Consider the following 26,625-nt stretch of genomic DNA (forward strand, 5'->3'; position numbering starts at 1 on the left):
GTGTCGATTCATCTGCTGTAGCTGCAAAACAGAGACAATTACACTTAGATTACAATTAGACTAAAACAATGACATTAATGCACAAAAACCCTCCGCCTCCTTTAATTGTTTATATAATTTAGACCCCACCCCCCATCCATTTTATACATACATGTTACACAACTGTACTTTACAACTGTGGCTACAACTCAGTCAATAAGAGCCAATTATATCCAATCTGTGAAACGCCTGTCACTGTCAAAAACATCAGTTCAAAATGTCCTTTTCAGTTTTTTAAATACTCCTGATGTGTGATATGTTGGAGGGACTTTAAGGCCATTTTTCTCCTCAGTAGGCTGGCTTGCGATAACATAGACAGCTTCTTTTGGTTCTGTAACTTTAAAAAAAAATAACATGAAAAAAATGATATATTTTATGTACCCTGACATAGTCACGTCCCCCGAGAAACACCTAAATAGGTCAGGTGTCTTTGAAACCATCACTGACTGTCAAGTATTTTCAGAAACTACAATTCTATTCCCACCTTTCCGTGAGATTTTGCTCACCTTTCTTTCTTGGGTGACTCGACGGAGATGACTTTCTTACAATGCGTAAGGTGTATCCACGTTTCCCTCTCTGTGATCTTTACTGCTGTTGGTGTAGCTGTGAGTTTTATTTTATTTTAATAATATTTTCTTGTTTTTAAAACAAATTACACCCATACGTCAAGTAATTCCATTTCATTTGCAATGCCACCATCCCCGCTGTTGAGCCATGGAGCCCCATGGCTCAATATTGCAGCTCACTTGAACAAATTCCTAGGGCAAAACTGGATTTTTCGCCACAACACCAACAAATGATGTCTTCCCTGTATTTCTTTTGTTGTTGGACAAAATCGTGGTTTGGCTCCTTGAATTTTCCTTCCCCCTGATTTCTATCAAGGTCCGCAAAGGCCTCGCTTAATGCGGCGAAAATTCCTTTTTCCTCCCTGGAGAGTTGCGTTGAATCATTTTTTCGCGTTCTTCTTTGCAGAACTCTTTCAGCACGTAGAGCCTTTTATGTACTGTTCCAGGCTGCCAGTTGGTTTATCAACCCAATATTTATCGATCCATTGTTTTACGGCAATATTAGAATGCCGCTATTTGCCCTGAAACAGAAAGTCACCCTGATTCGATACTCCTCAAATGATTCATTATCTCTCTGTTTTTCTCGACCAATAGCAGTATAATTTGCTTTTCGCCTAAATTTGTCTCTGGTGCGTTCCATCAGGCTCTAAACACGATGTTGTAATTCCCGACTATCATGTTTCAAAACATGTTTTTGTTCTTTTGGATTCCAATCTCCCCTGATGCTATGCCAATCTCCTTTGATAGCGGCCATCCATACTTGTTGGACTTCTATCCCATTAAGATGGTAAGATCTTCTGAGATCCTCCATTTTTTGTAAAAATACCTCAACATCTATCTTGTGTGATGTGACGCCCTCAACAGCTTTTTTCACGTGTTCCTGAGTCCATGTTTTATGAACCAAAATTGTGGATGACTCATCATTTATTTTTGGATTAGCTACTTCAATCATGGGGTATATATTGTATTCATCTTCCCCTTCCTCCTGATCCCTATCTGTCACAGGAGAAAACACTTTCCCCATGGTTTTGGAAAACTCCACCCCCTGCTTTCCTCTTCCCCTCGTGGCCTTAGAGGGGCCTTCTCTATTAATTTCAATAGCACCTACTTCGCTTACTATTTTTTTATTTTTATCGACATGTCATCTTTGGGGAAATGACATCCCAATTTTGGTATCATCATACCCATCTTTTTCTATTATTTTGTGATTATTTTTTCTTTTATTTCTTATCCTGTAACACAGTTATTGCTTGAGTGTTCACACAAATGTGTATATATATATATATATATATATATATATATATATATATATATATATATATATATATATATATATATATATATATATATATATATATATATATACTAAATTCCTACAGGTGTCCACCAAATAGTCCTTTGGGTTTATTCCTTGGGTTCCAGATAATTTGGGCAAATTCGAGATTTTTTTGCTTTGGATGTCGGCCGAAATTCAGTTGTCGAACCTCGCGAGATGAGCCGAGAGGACCCGCATGCCAACTGACTCCATTCGTTATTACATTCTTGTTACTCTGAGGATTGCATCCACTCTAATCATGCATCTAAAGGAAGCAAGTGGGAGCAGTAAAGCCATCCTAAAACACAAAGAGGCTCTTAAAGCAATGCGACAGTGAGCACTCGGCGTGCTGTGGTTGCGCGATCAGACCAAATTAAGCTCCCTGCACACTGAGGTCCACTTAAATTTTGGAAAGTACATCAGGACTTTGAAAATATTTTCTAAATTTTAGCGACCGCTCTGTCACAATAATGCGACCAGCGCGGTGCAGTTACACGGTTGGCGGCACGCTACGGCTGCGCGTTTGGCGGTGCGCTGCAGTTGTGCGATCTGACAAAATTAAGCTCCCTGCGCACTGAGGTCCACTTACATTTTGGAAAGTACATCATCCATCCATCCATCCATCCATCCATCCATCTTCCACTTATTCTGCCCGAGCCACCTCATCTGGCTCCTCTCAACGTGGAGGAGCAGCGGCTCTAGTCCGAGTCTCTCCCGGATGACCGAGCTTCTCACCCTATCTCTAAGGGAGAGCCCAGACACCCTGTGGAGGAAACTCATTTCGGCCACTTGTATCCTGGATCTCGTTCTTTCGGTCACAACCCAAAGCTCGTGACCATAGGTGAGGGTAGGAGCGTAGATCGTCCGGTAAATCGAGAGCTTTGCCATTTGGCTCAGCTGTCTCTTCACCACGACGGACCAGTACAGAGTTCGCATTACTGCCAATGCTGCACCGATCCGCCTGTCGATCTCGCGCTCCATCCTGCCCTCACTCGTGAACAAGACCCCAAGATACTGAGTCGTCAGTGAGTCGACACCTTTAAGTGGTGGAGGGGTTTGCGTGCCCCTATGATCCTAGGAGCCATGTTGTCTGGGGCTTCATGCCCCTGGTAGGGTCACCCATGGCAGAAGGGTCCTAGGTGAGGGGCCAGACAAAGCACGGCTCAGAAGACCCCTATGACGAGTACAATGTATGAACCTATAGCCCGAAAAGAAAACGTGGGTCCCCCTTCCCATGGGCTCATCACCTGTAGGAGGGGCCAAGGGGTCGGGTGCAAAGTGAGCTGGGCGACGGCCAAAGGCGGGGACCTTGGTGGTCCGATCCCCGGCTGCAGAGGCTGGCTCTGGGGACATGGAATGTCACCTCTCTGGCTGGAAAGGAGCCCGAGCTGGTGTGTGAGGCAGAAAAGTTCAGACTAGACATAGTCAGACTTGCCTCCACACATAGTTTGGGCTCTGGTACAAGCCCTCTCGAGAGGGGTTGGACTCTCTTCCACTCTGGAGTTGCCCACGGTGAGAGGCGTCGAGCAGGTGTTGGCATACTTATTGCCCCCTGGCTGGGCGCCTGCACATTAGGGTTCACCCCGGTGAGCGAGAGGGTAGCCTCCCTCCGCCTTCAGGTGGGGGGACGGGTCCTGACTGTTGTTTGTGTCTATGCACCGAACGGCAGCTCAGAGTACCTGTTAGGGTTTATGAACTATCTTGATCGTATGATTATGTTGGGATGTAGACTAGAATGATGAACTTTGTTTTAACCTTTTACCTTTCTTTGACTCTGAAAAGTTTCAGTTGTTGCCACTCTCCAAATGGTGTGTTGTTTAGTTAGTCGTCTGGAAGGCTCCACTAGGTTTTATTTCCACGACCTCGTAAAACAATAAACTGGGACCCTATGAAGTGGTCAACCATTGTCTGTGGTGACCACCACACATGTAAATTGTCACCCCCACCTTTGCCACTCTCACCCCCACCCTTCTTCTCTCAATAAATACACTCTTGCAAGAATGCAAAGGCAGACTTTGTTCGGACATTGCTGTATCTACAGTAACGAACAAATTCTCCACTTGCAAGTGGTCAAAGGGCATACTGTCTCTCGTGTGGTTCTTGCAAAATAAGTTAGAGTTAGAACATCCCTAACAATACCCACCCTTCTTAGAGTCCCTGGAGGAAGTGTTGGAGAGCGCTCCTTCTGGGGACTCCATCGTTCTACTGGGTGACTTCAATGCTCACGTGGGCAATGACAGTGTGAGACCTGGAAGGGTGTGATTGGGAGGAACGGCCGCCCCGATCTGAACCCGAGCGGTGTTCTATTATTCGGCCGCATGTTTTGGACACTCGGGTGAAGATAGGGGCGGAGCTGTCAACTGATCACCACCTGGTGGTGGGTTGGCTCCGATGGTGGGGGAAGATGCCGGTCCGACCTGGCAGACCCAAACGCTCTGTGAGGTTCTGCTGGGAACGTCTGGCAGAATCCCCTGTCAGGAAGAGCTTCAACTCCCACCTCCGGCAGAGCCTTTCCCACGTCCCAGGGGAGGCGGGGGACATTGAGTCCGAGTGGACCATGTTCCGCGCCTCCATTGTTGAGGCAGCCGACCGGAGCTGTGGCCGTAAGGTTGTTGGTGCCAGTCGTGGCGGCAATCCCCGAACCCGCTGGTGGACACCGGTGGTAAGGGATGCCGTCAGGCTGAAGAAGGAGTCCTATAGGGCCGTTTTGGCCTGCGGGACTCCGGAGGCAGCTGACAGGTACCGGATGGCCAAGCGGAACGCGGCTTCGGCGGTTGCTGAGGCAAAAACCCGGGCCTGGGAGGAGTTTGGCAAGGCCATGGAGAATGACTTCCGGACGGCTTCGAGGAAATTCTAGTCCACCATCCAGCGTCTCAGGAGGGGGAAGCAGTGCACGGTCAACACTGTTTACAGTGGAAATGGTGTGCTGCTGACCTCGACTCGGGATGTCGTGAGTCGGTGGGGGGAATACTTCGAAGACCTCCTCAATTCCACCGACACGCCTTCCATTGTGGAAGCAGGGCCTGAAGACTCTGAGGCGTACTCTCCAATCTCGGAGGTCGAAGTCACCGAGGTAGTTAAAAAACTCCTCGGTGGCAGGGCCCCGGGGGTGGATGAGAACCGCCCGGAGTTTTTAAAGGCTCTGGATGTTGTGGGGCTGTCATGGCTGACACGCATCTACAGCATTGCGTGGACATCGGGGACGGTGCCCACGCTGGATTGGCAGACTGGGGTGGTGGTTCCCCTCTTTAAGAAGGGGGACCGGAGGGTGTGTTCCAATTACAGGGGAATCACACTCCTCAGCCTCCCTATCTATCTATCTAGTCTATTCAGGGGTGCTGGAGAGGAGGATCCGTCGGGAGGTCGAGCCTCGGATTCAGGAGGAGCAGTGTGGCTTTCGCCCTGGCCGTGGAACAGTGGACCAGCTTTACACCCTCAGCAGGATCCTGCATGGGAGTTCGCCCAACCAGTCCACATGTGTTTTGTGGACTTGGAGAAGGCGTTCGACCGTGTCCCTCGGGAGGTTCTGTGGAGGTGCCTTCGGGAGTACAGGGTGCCGAGCCAACTGATAAGAACGGTTCGGTCCCTGTATCACCGATGCCAGAGTTTGGTCCCCATTTCCGCCAGTAAGTCGGATTCGTTCCCAGTGAGGGTTGGACTCCGTCAAGGCTGCCCTTTGTCACCGATTCTGTTCATAATTTTTATGGACAGAATTTCTAGGCGTAGCCGAGGCGTCGAGGGGGTCCGGTTTGGGGACCTCAGCATCGCGTCACTGCTTTTTACAGATGACGTGGTGCTGTTGGCTTCTTCAGGCCGTGATCTCCAGCTCTCACTGGAGCGGTTCGCAGCCGAGTGTGAAGCGGTCGGGATGAAGGTCAGCACCTCCAAATCCGAGTCCACGGTCCTCGGTCGGAAAAGGGTGGAATGCCCTCTCCGGATCGGGGATGAGATCCTGCCCCAAGTGGAGGAGTTCAAGTATCTTGGGAAAGTACATCAGGACTTGAAAAAATATTTTCTAAATTTCAGCAACCGCTCTGTCACAATAATGCGACCAGCGCGGTGCAGTTGCGCGGTCGGCGACGCGCTACGGTTGCGCGTTGGGCGGTGTGCTGCAGTTGCGCTTATCGGACAAAAATGCACAAATGAAAAACATGCTTAAAAAAGGCGGATTAAATTTCTTTCCGTTATTTGTAGTGGGCAAACATGATTTGGAATTCGAACTATTCACTTCTCGAACAGCCATCTGGAACGGATTGTGGTCGAAAACCAAGGCTCCACTTTATAATGTATTTCCTTTGTTTTAGTGTCGCTAATGAAGTGCCTGTGTGACATTCCAATTTGCCAGACTGGGAGGGCTTGTTGTTCATTCCAATGGTTGAAGAGTGATGTGGTGTTTTGGAGCATTAACATTTGGAGTGACACTTTTTGTTCTAGCATTTACTAAATTGGTATGTTGCCCAGACCTTACTGCGCTGGTAACACCGGGGCAACCTTGCCTTATTTCTAGTCATTATTTTAGGTATCGAAGTATATTCATGGGTAGGGCTTCTTTTCCGCGATCATTTATGCATGTGACATTATTAGAAAATAATGCAGGGCGCTGCCAAAATAAATCTAAATTTTGTACATAGCCATGTCCATTTTCGAGTACAAATGTTTCTAGCCATCCGTACTGCAGAGCCGGCTGAACCTCTGTAAGCCGCTCCGTGGGGGTGGGAAGGTGCTGCAGAGTACGCAGTGGTAATTATTCATGGCCAATTGTCTTGACAGTCTTTTCATATTACCATAATTTTCAGACTATAAGCCGCACCGTACTATAAGCCACACACGCTAAAATTCGGGGATATTTTAGCTTTTATCTTATACAAGCCGCACCGGACGACTATAAGCCACACGTGCGCACGAGTTATTTACAAAGAAAGACAGTATACAGAAAGCCTTTTTAAAGTTTCAATAACATACTTTAACATGTCTTTCTAAATGCTGCCTGTGACGCAGCAGTAGTACCGCAGCAACACGGAAGTGTGCACGTGAGTTATTTACAAAGAAAGACGGTACACAGAAAGCCTTTTTAAAGTTTTCATAACATACCTTAACATTTATTTCCAAACACTGCCTGTGACGCGGCAGTAACACAGCAGCAACACGGGAGCACAGCACTAACAGGGCTAGTTAAAAAAACATACCACTAAAAGTAAAAAAAGAGCCATTAAAAGAGCCGTCTTCATCTTCCTCCTGTCCTGTCCCTCCAGTCTTCCTCCTCAGTGTCCGATTGGAATAGCGTTAGATATCCTTTGCCACACACTTTCTCAGTCTCTCTTTCATCGTTGCTTTTATGCATTTCTTCTAGCATTTTCCATGATGAGGGTCTGTTCTTGCTAATTTTATTCATGCAAGAAGCGCTACGTTACCGTATTTTCCGGACTATAAGGCGCACCTAAAAACCTAATATTTTCTCAAAAACTGACAGTGCGCCTTATAGTCCGGTGTGCCTAATATATGGATCAATTGATAAATTTGTTGATCCATACTGGTTGTACACAGTGCTCTGCCAAAATGTTTCAGTACGTTTTAGTACAACTAGTAAATTACAAGGTCGCATCGCTTCCTAGCATTACGGCAACTGTGGTCAGGGGGCGTCACTGAATAGCTGTTGTACACGTGAGGCTATTTCATTTCAAAATAGGCTGCTCAGTTAATGTTTTGAGTAAATTTATGGATCGATATGAAAGGGAAACATAGGTAAGCAGTACCAATGTGTTAGATCAAACTTTAGTCAGTTCCGATCATTTTATAGGTGCTCGTTTGAGAAACGCGATTGTTTACACTTTGCTGAGGCTATGGGAGTCTGCGAGCTGAGGCTCATGGGGGTTTACGGGTGGCTAATGTCACAATGATAGCTGCTATACGCACGAGGCTATTTCATATCAAAATAGGCTGCTATGTTAATGTTTTAAGTAAATATACGGATCGATATGGAAGGGAAACATAGATAAGCAGTACCAATGCGTTAGAACAAACTTTAGTGAGTAATGATCATTTTATAGGATAGTTTGAGAAACGTGATTGTTTCCAGAGGGCTCATTGGTTATTGGCTAGTGGATGCATACCGCAACCCTAGGCAACTTCAGTTTGTTGCAGTATAGCTTCTATTCTATTCTAAGCAGTACCAAGGTGTTAGATTGAGTCAGTTCCGATCATTTTATAAGAGCTCTTTTGAGAAACACGATTGTTTACACTTTGCTGAGGCTCATGGGAGTCTACGAGCTGAGGCTCATGGGAGTTTGCTGGTGGCTAATGCTATAGTGATAACTGCTATTACAGTTGCAGTTATCACTATAGGCTATTTCATATCAAAATAGGCTGTTCTGTTAATGTTTCGAGTAAATTTACGGATCGATATGGAAGGGAAACAGGTAAGCAGTACCAAGGTGTTAGATCAAACTTTAGTCAGTTCCGATCATTTTATAAGAGCTTGTTTGAGAAACGCGATTGTTTACACTTTGCTGAGGCTCATGGGAGTTTGCGGGTGGCTGCTATAGTGATACCTGCTATACGCACAAGGCTATTTGATGTCAAAATAGGCTGCTCTGTTAATGTTTCGAGTAAATTTACGGATCGATATGGAAGGGAAACATAGATAAGCAGTACCAATGCGTTAGAACGAACTTTAGTGAGTAATGATCATTCTATAGGATAGTTTGAGAAACGTGATTGTTTCCAGAGGGCTCATTGGTTATTGGCTAGTGGATGCATACCGCAACCCTAGGCAACTTCAGTTTGTTGCAGTATAGCTTCTATTCTATGCGCCTTATAATCCGGTGCGCCTTATATATGGGCAAAGTTTTAAAATGGGCCATTCATTGAAGGTGAGCCTTATAATCCAGTGTGCCTTTTAGTCCGAAAAATACGGTACATTAAACTAGCGAACTACACGTATAGCTCCAGAGTACACGTGACTGGGAAAGAAAACGGTGACGCAACACGATGACATCAACAATGGGCCAAATCAACTGCCTTTAACTTAAAAGCGGTATATCCATTTCTTTTGTCCGCCATAATGACGGTTTGTGTATAATAGCTTCTTTTCAGTAATGACCGTCTTGCTCTCGTTCTGTCTCTAATCTGTGTGAATTATATGGCACTATTTGCCTGGTGGATGGACATGCGATCAACACACCACTTTTCTCCCCAGTGACCGTGTCACATATCCCTCCGCCCAACGAAACAGTGCTGCACAACAGCGGTCCACAGCCTTTTTACGAGTGTAGAAAAGTGATCAAGTCATCACAAAAATCATGGAAAAAATCCTATATCAGACGCACCGGACTATAAGCCTCAGGGTTCAAAATTTGAGAAAAAAGTTGCGGTTTATAGTCCGAAATTTGTGGTATTCATAAAAATGCGTTCATATTATTCTTAGAAATTAAAGGAAAGGAACTGCAAGCAAGGTTTCCTACATAAGCATGGAAAGCAGAGGTGTAAGTAAGTTCACATATGTGCAAGGCACAGTAGGTTTCAAGTCTCAAGTCATTGTCATTGTGGTCAGAAGTCAGTTAAGTCGAACTTTCTAAAATCCCACCCAGGGACAAGCGTTGTGACTTAGCTTTTGCAATAAGCACACATCACCCTGCCGTGCTATAGTTTGTATGTTTCTGTATCAGTCCCTATCAAATAAACCATTAAAAAAAAGCAACTTTTATCCAGAATACTCAGTTGTGTTAACACCAGAGCACACACATGTTTCTTTCCATTTCTCCTTACTACGTCAACAGTTAATGTGATCACTCAGCAGTTTTCAGTAAGGTGTCCAGTTTGCTTATTGGAAACTTCATATAATATTTGTGAGTCTTTCTCAACACCTCCTCTTCTTAAGTGTTAGTGTTCATGATTTCAGAGCTTTTCCAACCATTGCTCTCAAATGAGTCAATTTGTTCATTTCTTTCCAACCCCCTTTCTTAATGTTTGTAGCTGTGAAATAGTCCATAACATGACAGGGGTCCATCACCAACCTCATGACCTCCGTTCTGTGGCATATATATATATATATATATATGCCACACACACACACACACACACACACACATATATATATATATATATATATATATATATATATATATATATATATATATATATATATATATGTATATGAATTAATAATAATAAGTCGCTCCGGAGTATAAGTCGCACCAGCCATAAAATGCACAATAAAGTGAAAAAAAACATATATAAGTCCCACTAGAGTATAAGTCGCACTTTTGGGGCAAATTCATTTGTGAAAATCCAACACCAAGAACAGACATGAACCAGCAACAACAATCTAATGACTCATTGTCATTGACGATACGGTATGCTAACGTGACATACACACAAACGAGGAGGTGAGAACGGGCCTGACGTAACATTCAGAGTTATTCAAATAAGTATTACAGCAATAATACGTTTATCAAACCATCTGTGTCACTCTCAATTCATTAAATCCATTGATCGTCCTTTATGTAAACAATGCCGCGTATGCGCCGCATATCAAGTCAAGTCAAGTCAAGTTTATTTGTATAGCCCTAAATCACAAGCAATCTCAAAGGGCTTCACATAGACAATCAATTGACAATAATTCTCAAAGCATCCCCTGATCTTAGGCTCCCAAAAGGGCAAGGAAAAACTCAAAAACCCCTACCAGGGGAAAAATGAGAAACCTTGAGAAGGGACCACAGATGGAAGGATCCCCCTTTCAGGATCACCAGGCTGCAATGGATGCAAAGAGGGCACATAAAATACATCATATGGAAATCAAAAAGTGGATGCCCAGGCCAAAGCCAAGAGCTGTCGGAGGTGCCTTCGATTGTCCTGGCAGTGTCCTCCAGGAGGGTATTCCACTGCAGTTCCCTCATGCTGAATTGGTCCACGAGAATCTAGATAGCCATCGTCAGCATGGGTGTCACCTAACCACCTCCCCAGCCGGGGAGGGGTGGGGGGAGTGGGGTCGGGGAGAGGTTAATTGAAGGCCACATCATAGAAATACGTCTTTAAACGTGTCTTAAATGTTTCTACTGAGGTAGCAGTTCTAATATCCATTGGCAGGGCATTCCAGAGCTCTGGAGCCCGAATGGAAAATGCTCTAGCCCCTGCAGACATTTTCTTGGCCCTCGGTGTCACTAAAAAACTAGTGTTTTGCGAACGAAGGTTACGAGACAGAACATAAGGAACAACTAAGTCGACGAGATATGAAGGCGCTAAGCCATGCAATGATTTATAGGTTAATAGAAGAACCTTGAAGTCACATCTTAAATGCAACGGGAGCCAATGTAAATTGGCTAATATTGGGGTAATGTGATCAAATTTTCTTGTCCGTGAGAGCAGCCTTGCAGCAGCATTTTGTACTAACTGTAGACTTTTGATGCTGGACTTGGGAAGACCAGAGAATAATGCATTACAGTAGTCCAGGCGCGACGTGATAAATGCATGTATAATAATTTCGGCATCACCGGTCGAGAGGATTGGGCGAATCTTAGCAATATTACGAAGGTGAAAAAATGCTATTCTGGTTATATTTTTAATATGCTTTTGAAAGGAGAGCGTTTGGTCAAATATTACCCCGAGATTAGTTACAGTATCACTCTGAGTGATAGTACGGCTATCTAGAGTTATAGCGGTTTCCTTAAATAAATGTTGATAACGAGCTGGACCAATTATCAACATCTCAGTTTTATCTGGGTTCAGACGAAGGAAGTTGAGAGACATCCATTGCTTGATCTCTGCAAGGCATGCCTCAAGATTACAACAGTCCTGCGGATCTGTCATTGATAATGGCATATATAATTGGGTGTCATCCGCATAACATTGAAAACTAATATTATATTTACGTATTATGTTCCCAAGCGGAGTCATATAAATATTAAATAGAATTGGTCCTAGTACCGATCCCTGTGGGACACCACACGTAACTTTATAGAGCTCAGAGGACGCATTGCCATGGACCACTCGGTGCGTCCTGTCTGATAGATACGAATGAAACCAGTCTAGTGCTGACCCCGAAATACCAACACAACCTTTAAGACGCTCTAATAAAATAGTGAAGTCAACAGTGTCAAAGGCAGCACTAAGATCGAGTAGTAACAATACCGATGAAGTATTTGAATCCATAGCTAAGAGGAGATCATTAGTCACTTTAGCAAGTGCTGTCTCAGTGGAATGATTAGCTCTAAACCCAGACTGAAAAGATTCATATCGATTATTAGCAACCATGTAATCAATAAGCTGCTGCGCTACTACTTTTTCAAGCAGTTTAGCTATGAATGGGAGATTTGAAACTGGCCTATAGTTACTGAGACAGTCCGGGTCAAGATTTGGTCGCATTAGTAGCGGTTTAATGATAGCGGTTTTAAAGGCTGTAGGCACTATCCCAGAGGAGATAGACAGATTAATTATATTTAGAATGGACGGTCCTAAGATTTGAAATAATTCTTTAAGTAGTTTGGTTGGAAGCGGGTCAAGTAAACATGTTGTTTGTTTAGCCGCACTAACTAATTGTGTAAGCCTTTCGAGGGACACGCTTTTAAAATTTGAAAGGGTTATCGCATGATCATCGGCGCCGGTAATCGGCGGTCCCGACTGAGTGATCGGAATGGTCATCTTGATCTCATCCCAAATGGATTCAATCTTCCGAGCAAAAAATTTCATGAACTCGTCAGCCGAGTGAAAGGAGCTATCGGGGGTTGGCTGGCGTAGTGTTAGCTTTGCCACCGTATCAAATAGGTATTTAGGATTGTTCTTATTGAGATTAATGACCTGCGAAAAATAACGAGTTTTTGCTAAGATAAGCGCATCTTTATATTTCAGGAGGCTGTCACGCCATGCCTGATGGAAAACCTCAAGTTTGGTTAAACGCCATTTGCGCTCATGCTTTCTACTTAATTGTTTAAGCGAACGTGTTTCATCTGTGAACCACGGAGTAGGCAGTCTACGGCGAGTTTTTAGACGTAGCGGCGCCACCGAGTCAATGGCATTTAACAATGTAGCATTGAATTCATTTGTAAGATTATCAATAGAGCCGGTATATGAGGGCAATACGGCAGTTGCTGGTCGCAGTAGCTCAGATAGCGCAGTCATGGAGTTAATATTACGGCTGCTGTAATTCTGATTGCTCTCTTGTCTTTGACTAAGAACCAAAATTTCAAATTTTATTAAGTAGTGATCAGACAAAACAGTAGTGTATGGCAGTACTGTTATATTAGAGGTTGCCAGTCCTCGGGATAATACCAAATCTAAGGTATTACCATTCTTATGCGTTGCTACCTGTACGGCTTGCGTAAAACCAAACTTATCAATAAGAGTCTGAAACGCCGAAGTAAGTGGCTCTGACGGTAAATTCATGTGGACGTTAAAATCGCCCATGATTATTATATTATCCGCGTTTGTCACTAGATCAGCCACGAATTCTGAAAATTCATCCAGGAAGCTAGCGTAAGCCCCAGGTGGACGGTAAATAACAGCAAGATAAAATGACGGTAAAGCGGTAGATCGGACAGTGAGAACTTCAAATGTTTTAAATATGTTAGTCGAAACGAGGCGTAAATCTAAGATCGGAATTTGAGATGAGGGCAACACCCCCACCCTTTTTTCGAGGACGCGCCACATGCGAGCTCACAAAATTTGGAGGCGAGGCCTCATTAAGCGGTAGCAGTTCATTAGGTTTCAACCAGGTCTCGCAAAGACCAAATATATTTAGATTATGTTCCGTGATGAGGTCATTAACGAGAACTGCTTTTGTATGAAGCGATCTAATATTCATAAAACCAAGTTTAAGTGTAATCGGTTGGTCAGGGTTTGTAATTAACAGAGGATTTTTGAACGAAATGAAAGTAAGATTGTGTTCTCTAGGCCTGACATCACCTCTCAATTGTTTATTCGCGCGGCGGGACGATACGACCGTAGGAATTTGATAGTAAACATTTGGTACACACGTAATATTATCTGAAACAGGCACCATATCATCAGCTATACCGGTCGGGGTGGAGCGTTTGGATTTGTCTGCCACCTCAGTAGAAAGTGTGTTCATGTGTACTGTAGCACTATTCAAACTGTGACGCTCTAGTCTACACAAGGAGCTATGTGCATGCTGGAAGTCTAGCCTAGCGCTAGTTAACGTTAACTTAACTGCTGCCGTTACTTTGTGAGTACTGTATATCTGCCACATTTTCTGGAGTTCTGGCGGTGCAAGGTCGGCCGGTTGATTTTCGTTTCAATGCTGATCGACTGGCTCTAAAGTTAGTAACCCATAACAAGATCGTGTTTCGAGCAGGTACGGGATCATGTCTATCAAGTCTGAAGCGCAAACGAAACGTTCGTTGTGTTGCAGTTACAGATTCGTTCATGATAAACGTTTCCACAATGAAAGCGCAATACTCACCGGTCCGATTCATGTTAGCAACTGAAACGAAACAAAATAACATTATTCGAAAACTAAACGAAAATGAAACTAAACAAAATAGCATATGTACTTTTCGAAAATACAAAAACGGTTTTGTTTCTTTAATTTATTTGCATTTTGTTAAACCTACAAATGTCATCATTTTGCCGGACCCTGTAGATAGATAGATAGATAGATAGATAGATAGATAGATAGATAGATAGATAGATAGATAGATAGATAGATAGATAGATAGATAGATAGATAGATAGATAGATAGATAGACAGGCAGGCAGGCAGGCAGGCAGGCAGGCAGGCAGGCAGGCAGGCAGGCAGGCCAGGCAGGCCAGGCAGGCCAGGCAGGCAGGCAGGCAGGCAGACACAGAGAGAGAGAGAAAGAGAGAGAGAGAGAGAGCTGAGCCAGAACTGTGGTACCAGTCCCGTAGAGAGGGATTTGACTCTTTCCTGCAGCAAACAGTGTGAAAATCTGTCAATTGAGCAAGCTCAACCGTATTGTTATTGCAAGATTCACTTGTTTTAGACTCACCATCGGACTACAAAAACATCGACTTATCATCATTAACTTACTTTAATAGGAATGCTTTTAGTGGTCACCCTTAAGTTTCTGGCTGCTTTATTGTTTCAGTTTTTGGCGACTTATTGCATCCACTTGGTGCTCATTCTAATTTATTTGCAAGAACCACACAGGAGACAGTATGCCTTTTGAACACTTGCAAATGGAGAGGTCTTTCGTCATTGTGCATACAGCGATGTTCGAACGAAGTCTGACTTTAGACTCTTGCATTACAGTATTTATTGAGAGAAAGCAGGGTGGGGATGAGAGTGGACAGGATGGGGGTGAACCCTTGGCCTCTGGTCGAATTATAGCAGGGGGTATTTTACGATGTGTAAACAAAACAACTTAGATTGCTTCCTCTGCAGCTGGTCAATCAGTTCAAAGTATCTTAGCACTTTGTTCTACTACTTTGTTAAGACAGGACAAGTTTGGTTAATTATTCCAGGTTACATACCAACATAAGCATAGGATCAAACTAATCTATCAACACTAACACACTCATTCCAACTTTCACACAATAGATTGTAAATACTCAAATCAGGCCTATTTTCATCATTAGTGCAGGACTCCAACTTCGCTATTTCTTTTTCTGTCTGAGATGTCACTCTTTCTTGGATGGTCTCTCTCTTTCCCGCTCTCTCTCTGACTGTCAAAATTAAAAATTAAACCGCACCACACAAAAAAGCCACATAATTCAAGGGTTTTTTTTAGGGGGAGGGCAGCTTACAAACAATGGTTGTGGTTATCGACATTATGATATTGCATTTTCAACTGTGCTTTTTTTTTAACACGTCTGACGTTTTCCCTCTGCAGCTTCAAGCTTGGGCCTTCGGTAATGGAGTAGGCTTGCTGAGTGCCCTGCTTGCCTTCTGTATTTACTGCTTCCACCTCAGCAGTGTAAAAAGCAAAGATCCATGCCCGAGAGATTCCATTGATGAATATGGTTGTCCTGAGGAAGTCCTGCTTGTAAGTTTCTTGATGTCGTCAGACTGCATTTTCAACACCTGAAATATGAAGAACAAGTATAATTGTACTTTGACTTACCAGTGCTCCAACTTACAAGTTTTTGAAATTATAAAATGTCATCAATTGATTTGCTTGTACAGTAATCCCTCGTTTTTTGCTGAGGGTACATTCCAAAAAGAACTCGTGATAGGTGAAGTAGAAATCTTTTTTTTTCCATTATTATACAGATATAACATTGAAACCAAAGGACTTTCAGGTCTATAATAATAATAATAATAATATAATAATCATTTTAATCATCAGTACGTACTATATAGTGCACCTCTGCGGCCTGTAGTGTCATTTTCATCTGGAGCCACAACACAATGCACTGTGAACAAATTCTATGAAGCAGTGAGGCCGTGAAAGGTGAACCGTGATATAGCGAGGGATGACTGTATTGCAAGCTCAAAAGTCAACACATTATTACTAGAATTACTACAGGAAACTGGTCTCACTATCAAGAAAAACATAAAAACAAACATAGCTGCATATAAATGTATGTCCATGGAGTAAAAATCAGATAGCAATATAATAATAGTAATATAAAAACTAATTAACACCAGAAAGCACTAAAACAATGCAGGGTACTGCAGTGGTCGCGCAGTCTTTGCGCACAAGAAACTCCATGCTGCGTACAAAATTCAGCATAAACTGATTGATTAATATCTAATGTTAGACGTAATCTAATCAAGTGGACGAATGATTTTCTTTCTGTGCCTTTTTGTAGTGTAAATCAGTAATTGACAGGTGTCCAGCCAATGATATGATATGGTTCACTTACGGTACATATATGTATGACACATGTGTCCTGCCCATCCGTCCCGCGCAGGTTAGCTAGCTAACGACAGTGCGGCGGAGTCAAGTGATGCAAATGCTAAATTAGCTCATCATTGCGAAACGAATGAGCAGCGACACATCCACTCGCCAAGCCAAAATAAATAAGAGATGCGGCATTTCTTTTAAGATTGGATGGCTGTCGGAGTGTGTGCAACTACAAGAGGAAACGGTGAAACTGGGTGAGATTTTCTCTATTTCGAATGAGAAAGGTCTCCTCTGCAAAACATGCAGTGAAGCCAAAGTGGCGGGCGTGTTTACGGAGGGAAAAATATGGACGGAATGGAAGTTGGACTACCTCAAGCGTCACATTCAGCAGAAATATTATTTGAAAGGTGTTGGAATTGTACAAAGACTCATGATGGGACAGGGGATCAGTACATTATTGCGAGAGCGCAAAAGATCGACAAAAAAGGAACGAGCTGTCACACAAAACAAAATCTGACCCCGAGCACGTTAAAGTTCTAATTGACATTATTTCTTTATTTATTTATTTGTTTATTTGTTTGTTTGTTTGTTTGTTTGTTTGTTTGTTTGTTTGTTTGTTTGTTTGTTTGTGTATTCATTCATTTATCAAGTTAAGAACGTCCTCGTCGTGACCCTGTTAATCCGTAAGGAGACCAATCCTAACATTACACGCCAAAACAGTCCAACCTATTGCGATTTTGTGGGTGGTAAAAGGATAAACCCTCGGCCCACTGAGAATACAGATCAGTCGTGTGAGTGTGGAGAGGGTGCCCAGACCATCGAGCATATCCTCAGAACACCCTAGAATGGTTGGCTGTTTGGTGTGACAAGCTATGATGATGATTCAATTATTTATTTATGATGATGATAGAACTTTATTCATCCCACAGCGGGGAAATTCACTTGCCACAGCAGCGCATATGAGTGCAAGAATAATATGAGTGCGAGAATAAAACAAGTGCCAAAATTTCAAAAAAAGGGTAAATAACAGACGAGGACAAACACAAGAGCCGCTAGTAGAGACAAATTAATTACACACTAATTTTTATCAGGGGCGGCTCGGTGGAGCAGTGGGTAGCACGTCCGCCTCACAGTTAGGAGGGTGCGGGTTCAATTCTACCTCCGGTCCTCCCTGTGTGGAGTTTGCATGTTCTCCCCGTGTCCGCGTGGGTTTTCTCCGGGCACTCCGGTTTCCTCCCACATCCCAAAAACATGCTTGATAGGCCGATTGAGCACTCCAAATTGTCCCTAGGTGTGAGTGTGAATGGTTGTTCGTCTCTGTGTGCCCTGCGATTGGTTGGCAACCAGTTCAGGGTGTCCCCCGACTACTGCCCGATGACGACTGGGATAGGCTCCAGCACACCCGCGACCCCCGTGGGGACTAAGCGGTTCAGAAAATGGATGGATAATTTTATCAGGTGCCACTCATGTTGTAAAGTCTGACAGCAGAGGGAATGAGGACCTGCGGAACCGTTCCTTCCTACACCAAGGGTGCAAAAGTCTGCCGCTAAAGGAGCTGCTCAGGGACTGCACAATCTCATGGAGGGGGTGAGAGGTGGTGTCCATGATGGATTTAAGCTTAAGCAACGTCCTCCTCTCACCCACAACATCAATGGAGTCCAGGGGACAGCCCAGGACAGAGCTCGCTCTACTGACCATCTTATTCAGTCTCCCCCTGTCCGTTCTGCTCCCACCCCAGCAGACCACAGCGTAGAGGATGGCTGAGGCCACAACAGAGTAATTGAAGGTCCGGAGGAGACCCCCCTCACACACCGAAGGACCTCAGTCTCCTCAGCAGGTGGAGGCGACTCTGGCCCTTTTTGTACAGGGCGTGGGTGTGATCAGTCCAGTTTGTTGTTAAGGCGAACACCCAGGAATTTGTAGTTCTCCACTACCTCAATGTCCGATCCCTGGATGTTCACTGGAGTGAAGATGGGTGCTGTCCTCCCAAAGCTCGCAATCAACTCCTTGCTGGTGTTCAGCTGAAGCTGGTTGAGCTCACACCAGCTGACAAAGTTCTTAATGACGTCCTATATTTATTTATTTATTTAATCCGGTGTTGCACACAGTGGTCCACAGTGGGCACAGGGAGCTTGTGTGTTTGCACAGATAAGAAAACGAGGAAAGTTGATATTGAGGGCCATCGCTTTCAAGAGAAATGGGAATTACAATACTTCACTGAAAATCAAGGCAATTGTGTTTGTCTAATTTGTAAAGAGACAGTTGTCTTGTTTAAGGATTTCAACCTAAAGGGACACTATAGTCTTATACACAGGCATCAAACTCAAGGCCGCTGGGCCAGATACGGTCCGCCACATCATTTTATGTGGCCCGCAAAGACAAATTGTGCATCAAATTTGTGTCATTACTAGAATTGCAAATTGTCTTCACTTTCAATATCGTTTTTTATTTTTAAACATTTGACCAGTTTTCACTCGTCTGATTTGAAAACGATTTATTTGTCAGTTTGGTTTGGAGCTTTTACTGTATATAATATGAGGTGCACATACATTTATTTGGGTTGACAGTCATAATAGCCCTCCGAAAGAAGCTATGACTACAATGCAGCCCGTGAAAAAAATGAGTTTGACACCCCTGGTCTAATACACTGCTCAAAAAAATTAAAGGAGCAGTTTTTTATCAGGGAATGGCATGAATTCAATTACACTTTTCTGATAAGGTTTTGGTCAGGCAGAGGGGGTTGTTCATCACTTTCAGCTGCATTAGTGTTGATGGAATTAACAATAGGTACACTAGAGGGGCAACGACGAGATGGTCCCCAAAACAGGACTGGTTTTGCAGGAGGAGCCCATTTCAAGCTCCTCCCTCTTGATCTTTTTTAACTGTTTTTCTACAAGTGTTGGCTTTAGCAAGAGTCATTATCATGACTGGAAGCATGAGGCGATTTCTTAACCCTCCTGAAGTTGCGCAAATTGTCCAACTCCTCCAGGATGACACATCCATGCGTGCTGTTGCAAGAAGATTTGATGTGTCTCCCAGTACAATCTCCAGAGCATGGAGGAGATTCCAGGAGACAGGCAGTTACTCTAGGAGAGCTGTACAGGGCCGTAGACGGTCCTCATCCCATCAGCAGGTCCAATATCCACTGCTTTGTGCAAGGAGGAACAGGTTGAGCACTGCCCGAGCCCTACAGAATGACCTTCAGCAAGCTAATGGTGTGAATGTTTTTGCCCAAACAGTCAGAAACAGACTTCACGAGGGTGGCCTCAGGGCACGACGTCCTATAGTGTGCCCTATGCTCACTACTCGGCACCGTGGAGCTCGATTGGCATTTGCCATAGAACATCAGAATAGGCAAGTCCGCCACTGGCGCCCTGTGCTTTTCACAGATGAGAGCAGGTTTACCCTGAGCACCTGTGATAGACGTGAAAGGGTCTGGAGAAGCCATGGAGAGCGCTATGCTGCCTGCAACATCATTCAGCATGACCAGTTCGGTGGTAGGTCAGTGATAGTCTGGGGAGGAATTTCCATGGAGTGACGAACGGACCTCTACAGGCTAGAGAATGGCAGTCTGACTGCCATTAGGTATCGGGATGAAATCCTTGCACCCATGGTCAGACCCTATACTGGTGCAGTAGGTCCTAGGTTTCTCCTGATCCACGACATTCCCGGCCCCATGTGGCAAGAGTATGCGGACAGTGTCTGGAGGATGAAGACATCTTAATCAATGTCCACCTCCTTTGAGTTGAAACTCTTTCTGACCGGAGATTCTTGAGGTTCCAAGCAAACCCTCACTATAATTGGAGCCAACACACCACCAGTTGATCAGTCAGCCCTGACACTCTAAACCTAAGTGACCAAAACATGAGATCGGAAATCTGACAGGATGACAAATTGTATCATGGATCTGCTGCTCAGCGTTTCTTAGTACAAGGTGCACATATGGACATCGTTTGAAGTGTTTGTTTGTTTGTTTGTTTGTTTGTTTGTTTGTTTGTTTGTTTGTTATGGACAGTGCATTACGAGCACAGACATTTAATAACAAAACACCACTGTTGCGGTGACCTCTTATTTATTTATTTATTTATTTATTTATTTATTTATTTATTTATTTATTTATTTATTTGTTTATTTATCGCTCTTGTTTATTCATTGTATCTGCCTTGTTTTACTTTTTGTGTTGTTTTCTTGGGTGTTTTGTAATATGTCTTGTCACCACGGGATAGTGGGTAACGCAATTTTGATCTCTTTGTGTGTCTTGGCATGTGAAGAAATTGACAATAAAGCAGACTTTGACTTTGACCTGGGAGGTGCGCACCTGTCTGCGGGTGCATGTGACCACAAGGGGTCACTGCAGGTGTACAATGTGAACGCGCAGCACGCAGTGGAGCTCCACAGAGCGCCTCAACAGCTGAGCGCAATTTACCCTGATTGGGAGCACACACACACCAGGGTTCATAAGCCGCAAACAACACAATCCTCTTGTCCAGTGAGCAGCAGCAGCAGCAAACACATTCCTTTCGATCAGCGAGCAACACAGCAGTAGCAGCAAACTGCACTGAGCTCCACGGAGAAAGGAAAAACTCATGGGAAGAGGAGACCAAAGGGATTACCGGTGAGCTCACAGTTATCAACTGGACTCATTTAGTTAACCATTTAGAGCACTGACTGCATTACAGTTGGTCTGGAAAATGTGTTGTCTTTATGAAAAGCATTAAGTTTTTTATTGACTTTTGTTTGAAAGGATCACTTTATGTTCAAACCTTTTCTTTCTTTTTATCAGTAAAAAGGCTGGAATGCCTGATTTAAAAATAGTTAATTTACTTAAATGCATTTTACTTAATTGGTAGACTGAACTTTATCTACATTGTTTATTAGTTTATGTGTTAAACAACACTAAGCTGCATTGTTTTATTTTGAAAAAAAAATTGTACCTTTTGTTTAAACTCATCAATTTTTTGTATGTGTTTTAAAGGTTTTTCACCCTGATTGTTTTGCTCAATAAAAACCCGAACAAAGAGTGAAATCTCAGTCTGGTCAAGTCCTTCCTTTTCAAGTGTGGAAACCCATGGTGTTAAAATACACTTGCCAACCACTGAGGTATGATAACTATGGGCCATTGCTCCATATCACACATTTCCAGGTCTCACGGCAGTTGCTCAAATTAGTATTGAAGTCCCCCAGCAGACTAGGTGGAGGTGGAGACCCCACCGGGAGCTCTCTCCAGCACCCCCACCTCTACCCTAAATTTCCCGCAACAAAACGACAAAAGCCACAACCAAACCCGCTCTGAGAGAGTGCCCCTGATGCAAAAATCCAGCGCCGCATGAAGGCGGCAGGGTAAAGTTTTCGGGACCCCCGTAGCCCAATTGGGGGGGAAACATCGAAGCTGCAAGGCTGGTGTGGCGTCGCGTTGCACACAGGATCCCGAAGCCCTCGGTTAAACCTGAGGCGTCTGATCCAGGCAGCTGCTTGGAACGTGCTCTCGCTCAAGGAAGACTCCAACATGTCTTGCTTGTCTGCAGAGCTCCGCAGGTTGGGCATTGGAGTGGCGGCCCTCTCAGAGGTGAGGCGGCCTTGTTCGGGTGAAACCAGAGTGGGCGGTTACACCTACTAGTGGTTGGGCCAGTGCGAGGGCCAGCACCTCCAGGGTGTGGCCATGGCAGTGGTCTCGCAGGTGAAGGAAGTCACGCCTGTCTCAGAGCGTTTTATGCGACTGCGCCTTGCTCACTCATTTGGCTGGTCTCGCTCCTTCCGGGGTGAGTGAGCTCTCCATGAAGGAATCTTTCTACACCGAGCTCAACTCGGCGGTGGACGCGGTCCCAAGGAGGGGACACCCTGTGTTAGAGTGGTGCTCACTCTAGCTTCTTTGCAAGAACCATAATAGAGACAGTTTGCCCTTTAGCACTTGCAAGTGGGGAAAACGTTTGTCACCCTGTAGCATACAGAGGTTTTCGAAAGCAGGCTGCCCTTGGTTTCTTGCAAGAGAGTATTTACTGAGAGAAACCAGGGTGGAGGTAAGCATGGACAGGTTTGGTGAACCCCGGCATCTGGTCAAATCAGAGCAGGGGGTCTTAGCACTTTGTCTTACGATGTTGGGGGAAGCAGAACAACTTAGATTGCTTCCTCTGCAGCTAGTCAAGCAATGCAGGGGGACTTAGCACATTGTTTTACTATGTTGTGGGAACAGGACAAGTTTGGTTCATCATTAGTTTACATTTCCAACATAATCATACAATCAAAATAATTTGTCAACCCTCACACCCTGATTATCCTTGGGGACTTCAATGCTGTCACAGGCAGCTCCAGGAGTGGCTACGAGGCGTACATCGGTCCTCTGGAATATTCTCTGATGGGAAACGTGACACCAACTCCTCCCTGATGCTGGACTTTGCCAGGAGTCATAAGCTGAGGGTTGGTGGTTTGTGGTTTCAGAGGCCGGATCCGTGAGGGTCGACTTGGTATTCTAATACCGGCCACATCAGGAAGATCAACCACATTCTCGTAGGTGGTGTATGATCTCTGCAGCGGGCCTGTCAGGTGTTCCGGAGTGCTGAGTTCTTCATTACTAACCACCGGCTCCTCGTCGCCATGCTACAGCTCTGTCTCAAGGCCCAGAGAAATCGGCTGCTACGGGAGCCTGACGTGGCTGCAGCATACGTCAGGAGTCTGGCTTGGGGGGCTGGACTCCTCTGGGGATTTGCAAGCAATGTGGGAGGGGTTCAGAGACTAGACCCTGGGGGCTGCCAAGGAAAGCCTACCTGAGATACCCAGGAGACGTCGGATTGACCTATCTGTCGGGACGGCGAACATAGTCGACGAATGCCGCAAAGCTAGGCTTAGTGGGCATGCCGATCGCGACAGGTAGCTGCGCTGCGAAGCCGTTCAGGCTGCACGACGGGATCAGGAGAAACGGGTCCAGGGTCTCTGCGAGATGGTTGAGCGTCACCTGATTACAGGTGATACCCGCCCATTTTACAGGACAATACGGGAACTTCGTTCGACCAGACCACCGTGGGGGTGGCGCCACCTTTGACTTCTTCCCAGTTGATACTGGGGTGAGGCATGAGTGCATGCTTGCGGCATCGTCCAGATCAGCGTTCTGGACTTCGCAGACGACGCAGTGAACTTTGCAGAGACACCGGATATTCTCACGGGAGCCCTTGAAATGCAAGAGAGAGGAAGCAAGCGGAGCCGTTGGGTCTACGTGTCTCCTGGATCAAGACAAAAATCTAGGCATTCGGGGAGATTCGGGATGGTGCTATTGAGTCAACCGACGTGGCAGGTGAGAAGGTTGAGATCTTGGAAGAGTTCACTTACCTCGGCAGCATGGTTCACTGCTCCACCTCGTGCAAGGCAGAAGTCGATCCTCGACTTGGCCTTGCACAGGGAGCGATGGGCTCACTGAAGAAGACCATGTTGCGCTCCCGATATCTGAGCAGATTGACTAAAGTCTGCATCTTTCGCTCGCTGGTCATGCCTGTCATGCTATACTCAAGTGAAGCGTGGACACTGACCGCGGGCCAAAGACTATGGCTGAACACTTTTGTTTGCACCCCGCTTCGCCGCATCCTTGGGATCTGTTGGGAAGATTGTGTCGAACCAGATAGTACTGGAGAGGGTGGAGATGAGGTGTGTATACAACAGCTTCTACGGCCATGTGGTTAGCTTCCCGCGGACGAACCTGGCTAACAGAATAATCTGTGAGCCAAACCCGAAAGGCTGGAAGCGCCCAGTAAAGAGGCCACGTGTGTGGTGGTTGGCGTAGTTTGGGAATCTTCTGAAGAGTGTTGACCCAGCGTGCGCTCGGACCTACGCCAGACGGTCACCGAACAAGTGGAGGAGGATGGTGAGCGCAGCGAAGCGCAATGAAGCGCAGCGAAGCGTCGCCGCTGCGCATGCCCCCTGACCTGAATGACATTGGGATTGTGACATTATATTGTGAAATTTTCCCGGAACCCTCCTACTAGTCTGTGGAGTGGTCAACTCACATCTTGTCATTTTACTACGGTATCTGTCTATTGCAGGCATACTGCTGGGGAGTGACACTGCTGCTTCTGCTTTATGACATTGGTGCCATTATCCTGCACTTCTTCATCTCAGTCTACGCTCTCAAAGCCCTCAAATCCAACTGATATCTGGACACAGGCACACTCATGTACAGAGAAATATTAAACAGAAACAACTTTTCCTATTTGTATACAAGTACAAATTGACTGGCTAATTGTTCATATATAATGTAACAGAGCATGAATGAAGTTTATTTTTGACTAGCGGTGCAGCCTATGGGTCACTCACTGAGCGTAATTTAAAAAGATAGAGCTTGTAATTATTAACACGTTAAACTGACAGAACCTTGGTTCACCAGCATAAAATAAAGTTCAGTCTGAAGTTAAAAAAAGGTTTTCTAGTCTTACCCCTTCTCTATAAACACGTTACAGTAATGAAAATTAATCAAAACAAAAAACGACACCTCTCTATATTGTATAGGGTCCGGCAAAATGATCTTACACATTTGCAGGTTTAATAAAATGCAAATAAATTAAAGAAACACGTTTTTTTTTTTTTCAAAAAGTACCTATGATGCCATTTTGATTTGTTTCTATTCATTTTCGTTTCATTTTCGAATACTGTTATTTTGGTCTTACTGCTGCCACATTTGGAGTTCTGGCAGTGCGAGGTCGGCCGGTTGATTTTCGTTTCAATGCTGATCCACTGGCTCTAAAGTTAGCAACCCATAACAAGATCATGTTTCGAGCAGGTACGGGATCATGTCTACCAAATCTGAAGCGCAAACGGAACGCTCGATGTGTTGTAGTTACATATTCGTTCTTGATAAACGTTTCCACAATGAAAGTGCAATGCTCACCAGTCCAATTCAATTAGCAACAGAAACGAAACAAAATAACATTATTCGAAAACGAAAATGAAATGAAATGAAACAAATCAAAGAAAAGGCAGTATATGTACTTTTTGAAAATAAAAAACTTTCTTGTTTCTTTCATTTATTTGCATTTTTTTATTTGCATTTTATTAACCCTATTTTATTTTAACCATTTTGCCGGACCCTGTATATACGTACGTTTTTTAATCTCATATTTGATAAAGGTCCCCAAATAAAGAATTTTCATGACACATTTTTATTGGTGAAATGTGCTTCGTGAATGTGATTCAAAATACAGGTCAAGCACATCAGAAAAAGAATTAGGCCAGGTATTTTTTTTTTTTTAAATGAAAGTTAACACGCTGATGATTTTTGTGTATTTTGGGCTAGCTTAAGTTTCGTAGTAAGGAACCCCGGAAGTGGGATGGGACTGCTCGGTGGCGTTCTGTGTTGTGTGTTGTGCGCCTGTTAACGCACTGCGATTAAGAAATAAAACAATTAACCTTCACGTTGTTGTCCGACCTATTCTTGCTATATAAGTCCCTGGAAAATAGTAAGGATATAACAAAACTGGCGACAAGGACGTCTGGACTGACGCGTGTTGTCCGCGCCGTGAAAGTTATTTCTCTTCCCTGCTGATGCCTTGCGCTGCTGCGGATGGTGGGCAAGTAGTCACTGTCACCACACCAGGTGTGCTTGAACCGGACGGCCAGCTTCAGCTCGAGGGGAGGAGTGGATCGGTGGACTATCAACAACGTTGTGAGTAGTGTGGTGAAAAGGAGTAGCCTAGCCTACTGGGGGGAGACTTCTGTGAAGAGAACGCAGCGTCATACAAACAGGATCTTAAAATGGCTGGAATAATTTGCTCAATTGGTCCCTTTGACGAAAGTATTGAACAATGGAGCCCATATACCGAGCCTTTTGATTACTTCGTCGTGGCTAATGATATAGAGGAGGATAAGTTAGTACCCACTTTTTTTAGTATAATGGGGCTGAAAATGTTTAACCTGCTACGCGACCTACTACAACCAGCAAAGCCAGGCAGTAAAACATACCAAGAAA

At 44.5% G+C, this 26,625-nt stretch overlaps 1 protein-coding gene and 1 long non-coding RNA gene across 4 annotated transcripts in view; one reads left to right on the top strand and one right to left on the bottom strand.

Moving 5' to 3' along the window:
* Positions 1 to 26,071, top strand: part of LOC147056225 (uncharacterized) — a 62,978-nt gene extending 36,907 nt beyond the window's left edge. For all 3 annotated transcript variants that reach the window (XR_015066043.1, XR_015066045.1, XR_015066044.1), the window contains 4 exons: positions 15,723 to 15,875; positions 20,951 to 21,294; positions 21,655 to 21,779; positions 24,707 to 26,071. This is a non-coding gene — a long non-coding RNA (uncharacterized LOC147056225). The remainder of the gene's footprint in view (positions 1 to 15,722; positions 15,876 to 20,950; positions 21,295 to 21,654; positions 21,780 to 24,706) is intronic.
* LOC147056226 (syntaxin-3-like) overlaps positions 14,885 to 26,625 on the bottom strand; it is a 58,340-nt gene continuing 46,599 nt past the window's right edge. The window contains exon 10 of the mRNA XM_085912053.1: positions 14,885 to 15,913. Within this exon, the coding sequence (XP_085768179.1) occupies positions 15,785 to 15,913 (129 nt within the window). The 3' untranslated portion in view covers positions 14,885 to 15,784. The remainder of the gene's footprint in view (positions 15,914 to 26,625) is intronic.

The sequence above is a fragment of the Syngnathus leptorhynchus genome, chromosome 5 (genome assembly GCF_054491065.1).
Source record: "Syngnathus leptorhynchus isolate UIUO chromosome 5, UIUO_Slep, whole genome shotgun sequence".
NCBI lineage: Eukaryota > Metazoa > Chordata > Actinopteri > Syngnathiformes > Syngnathidae > Syngnathus > Syngnathus leptorhynchus.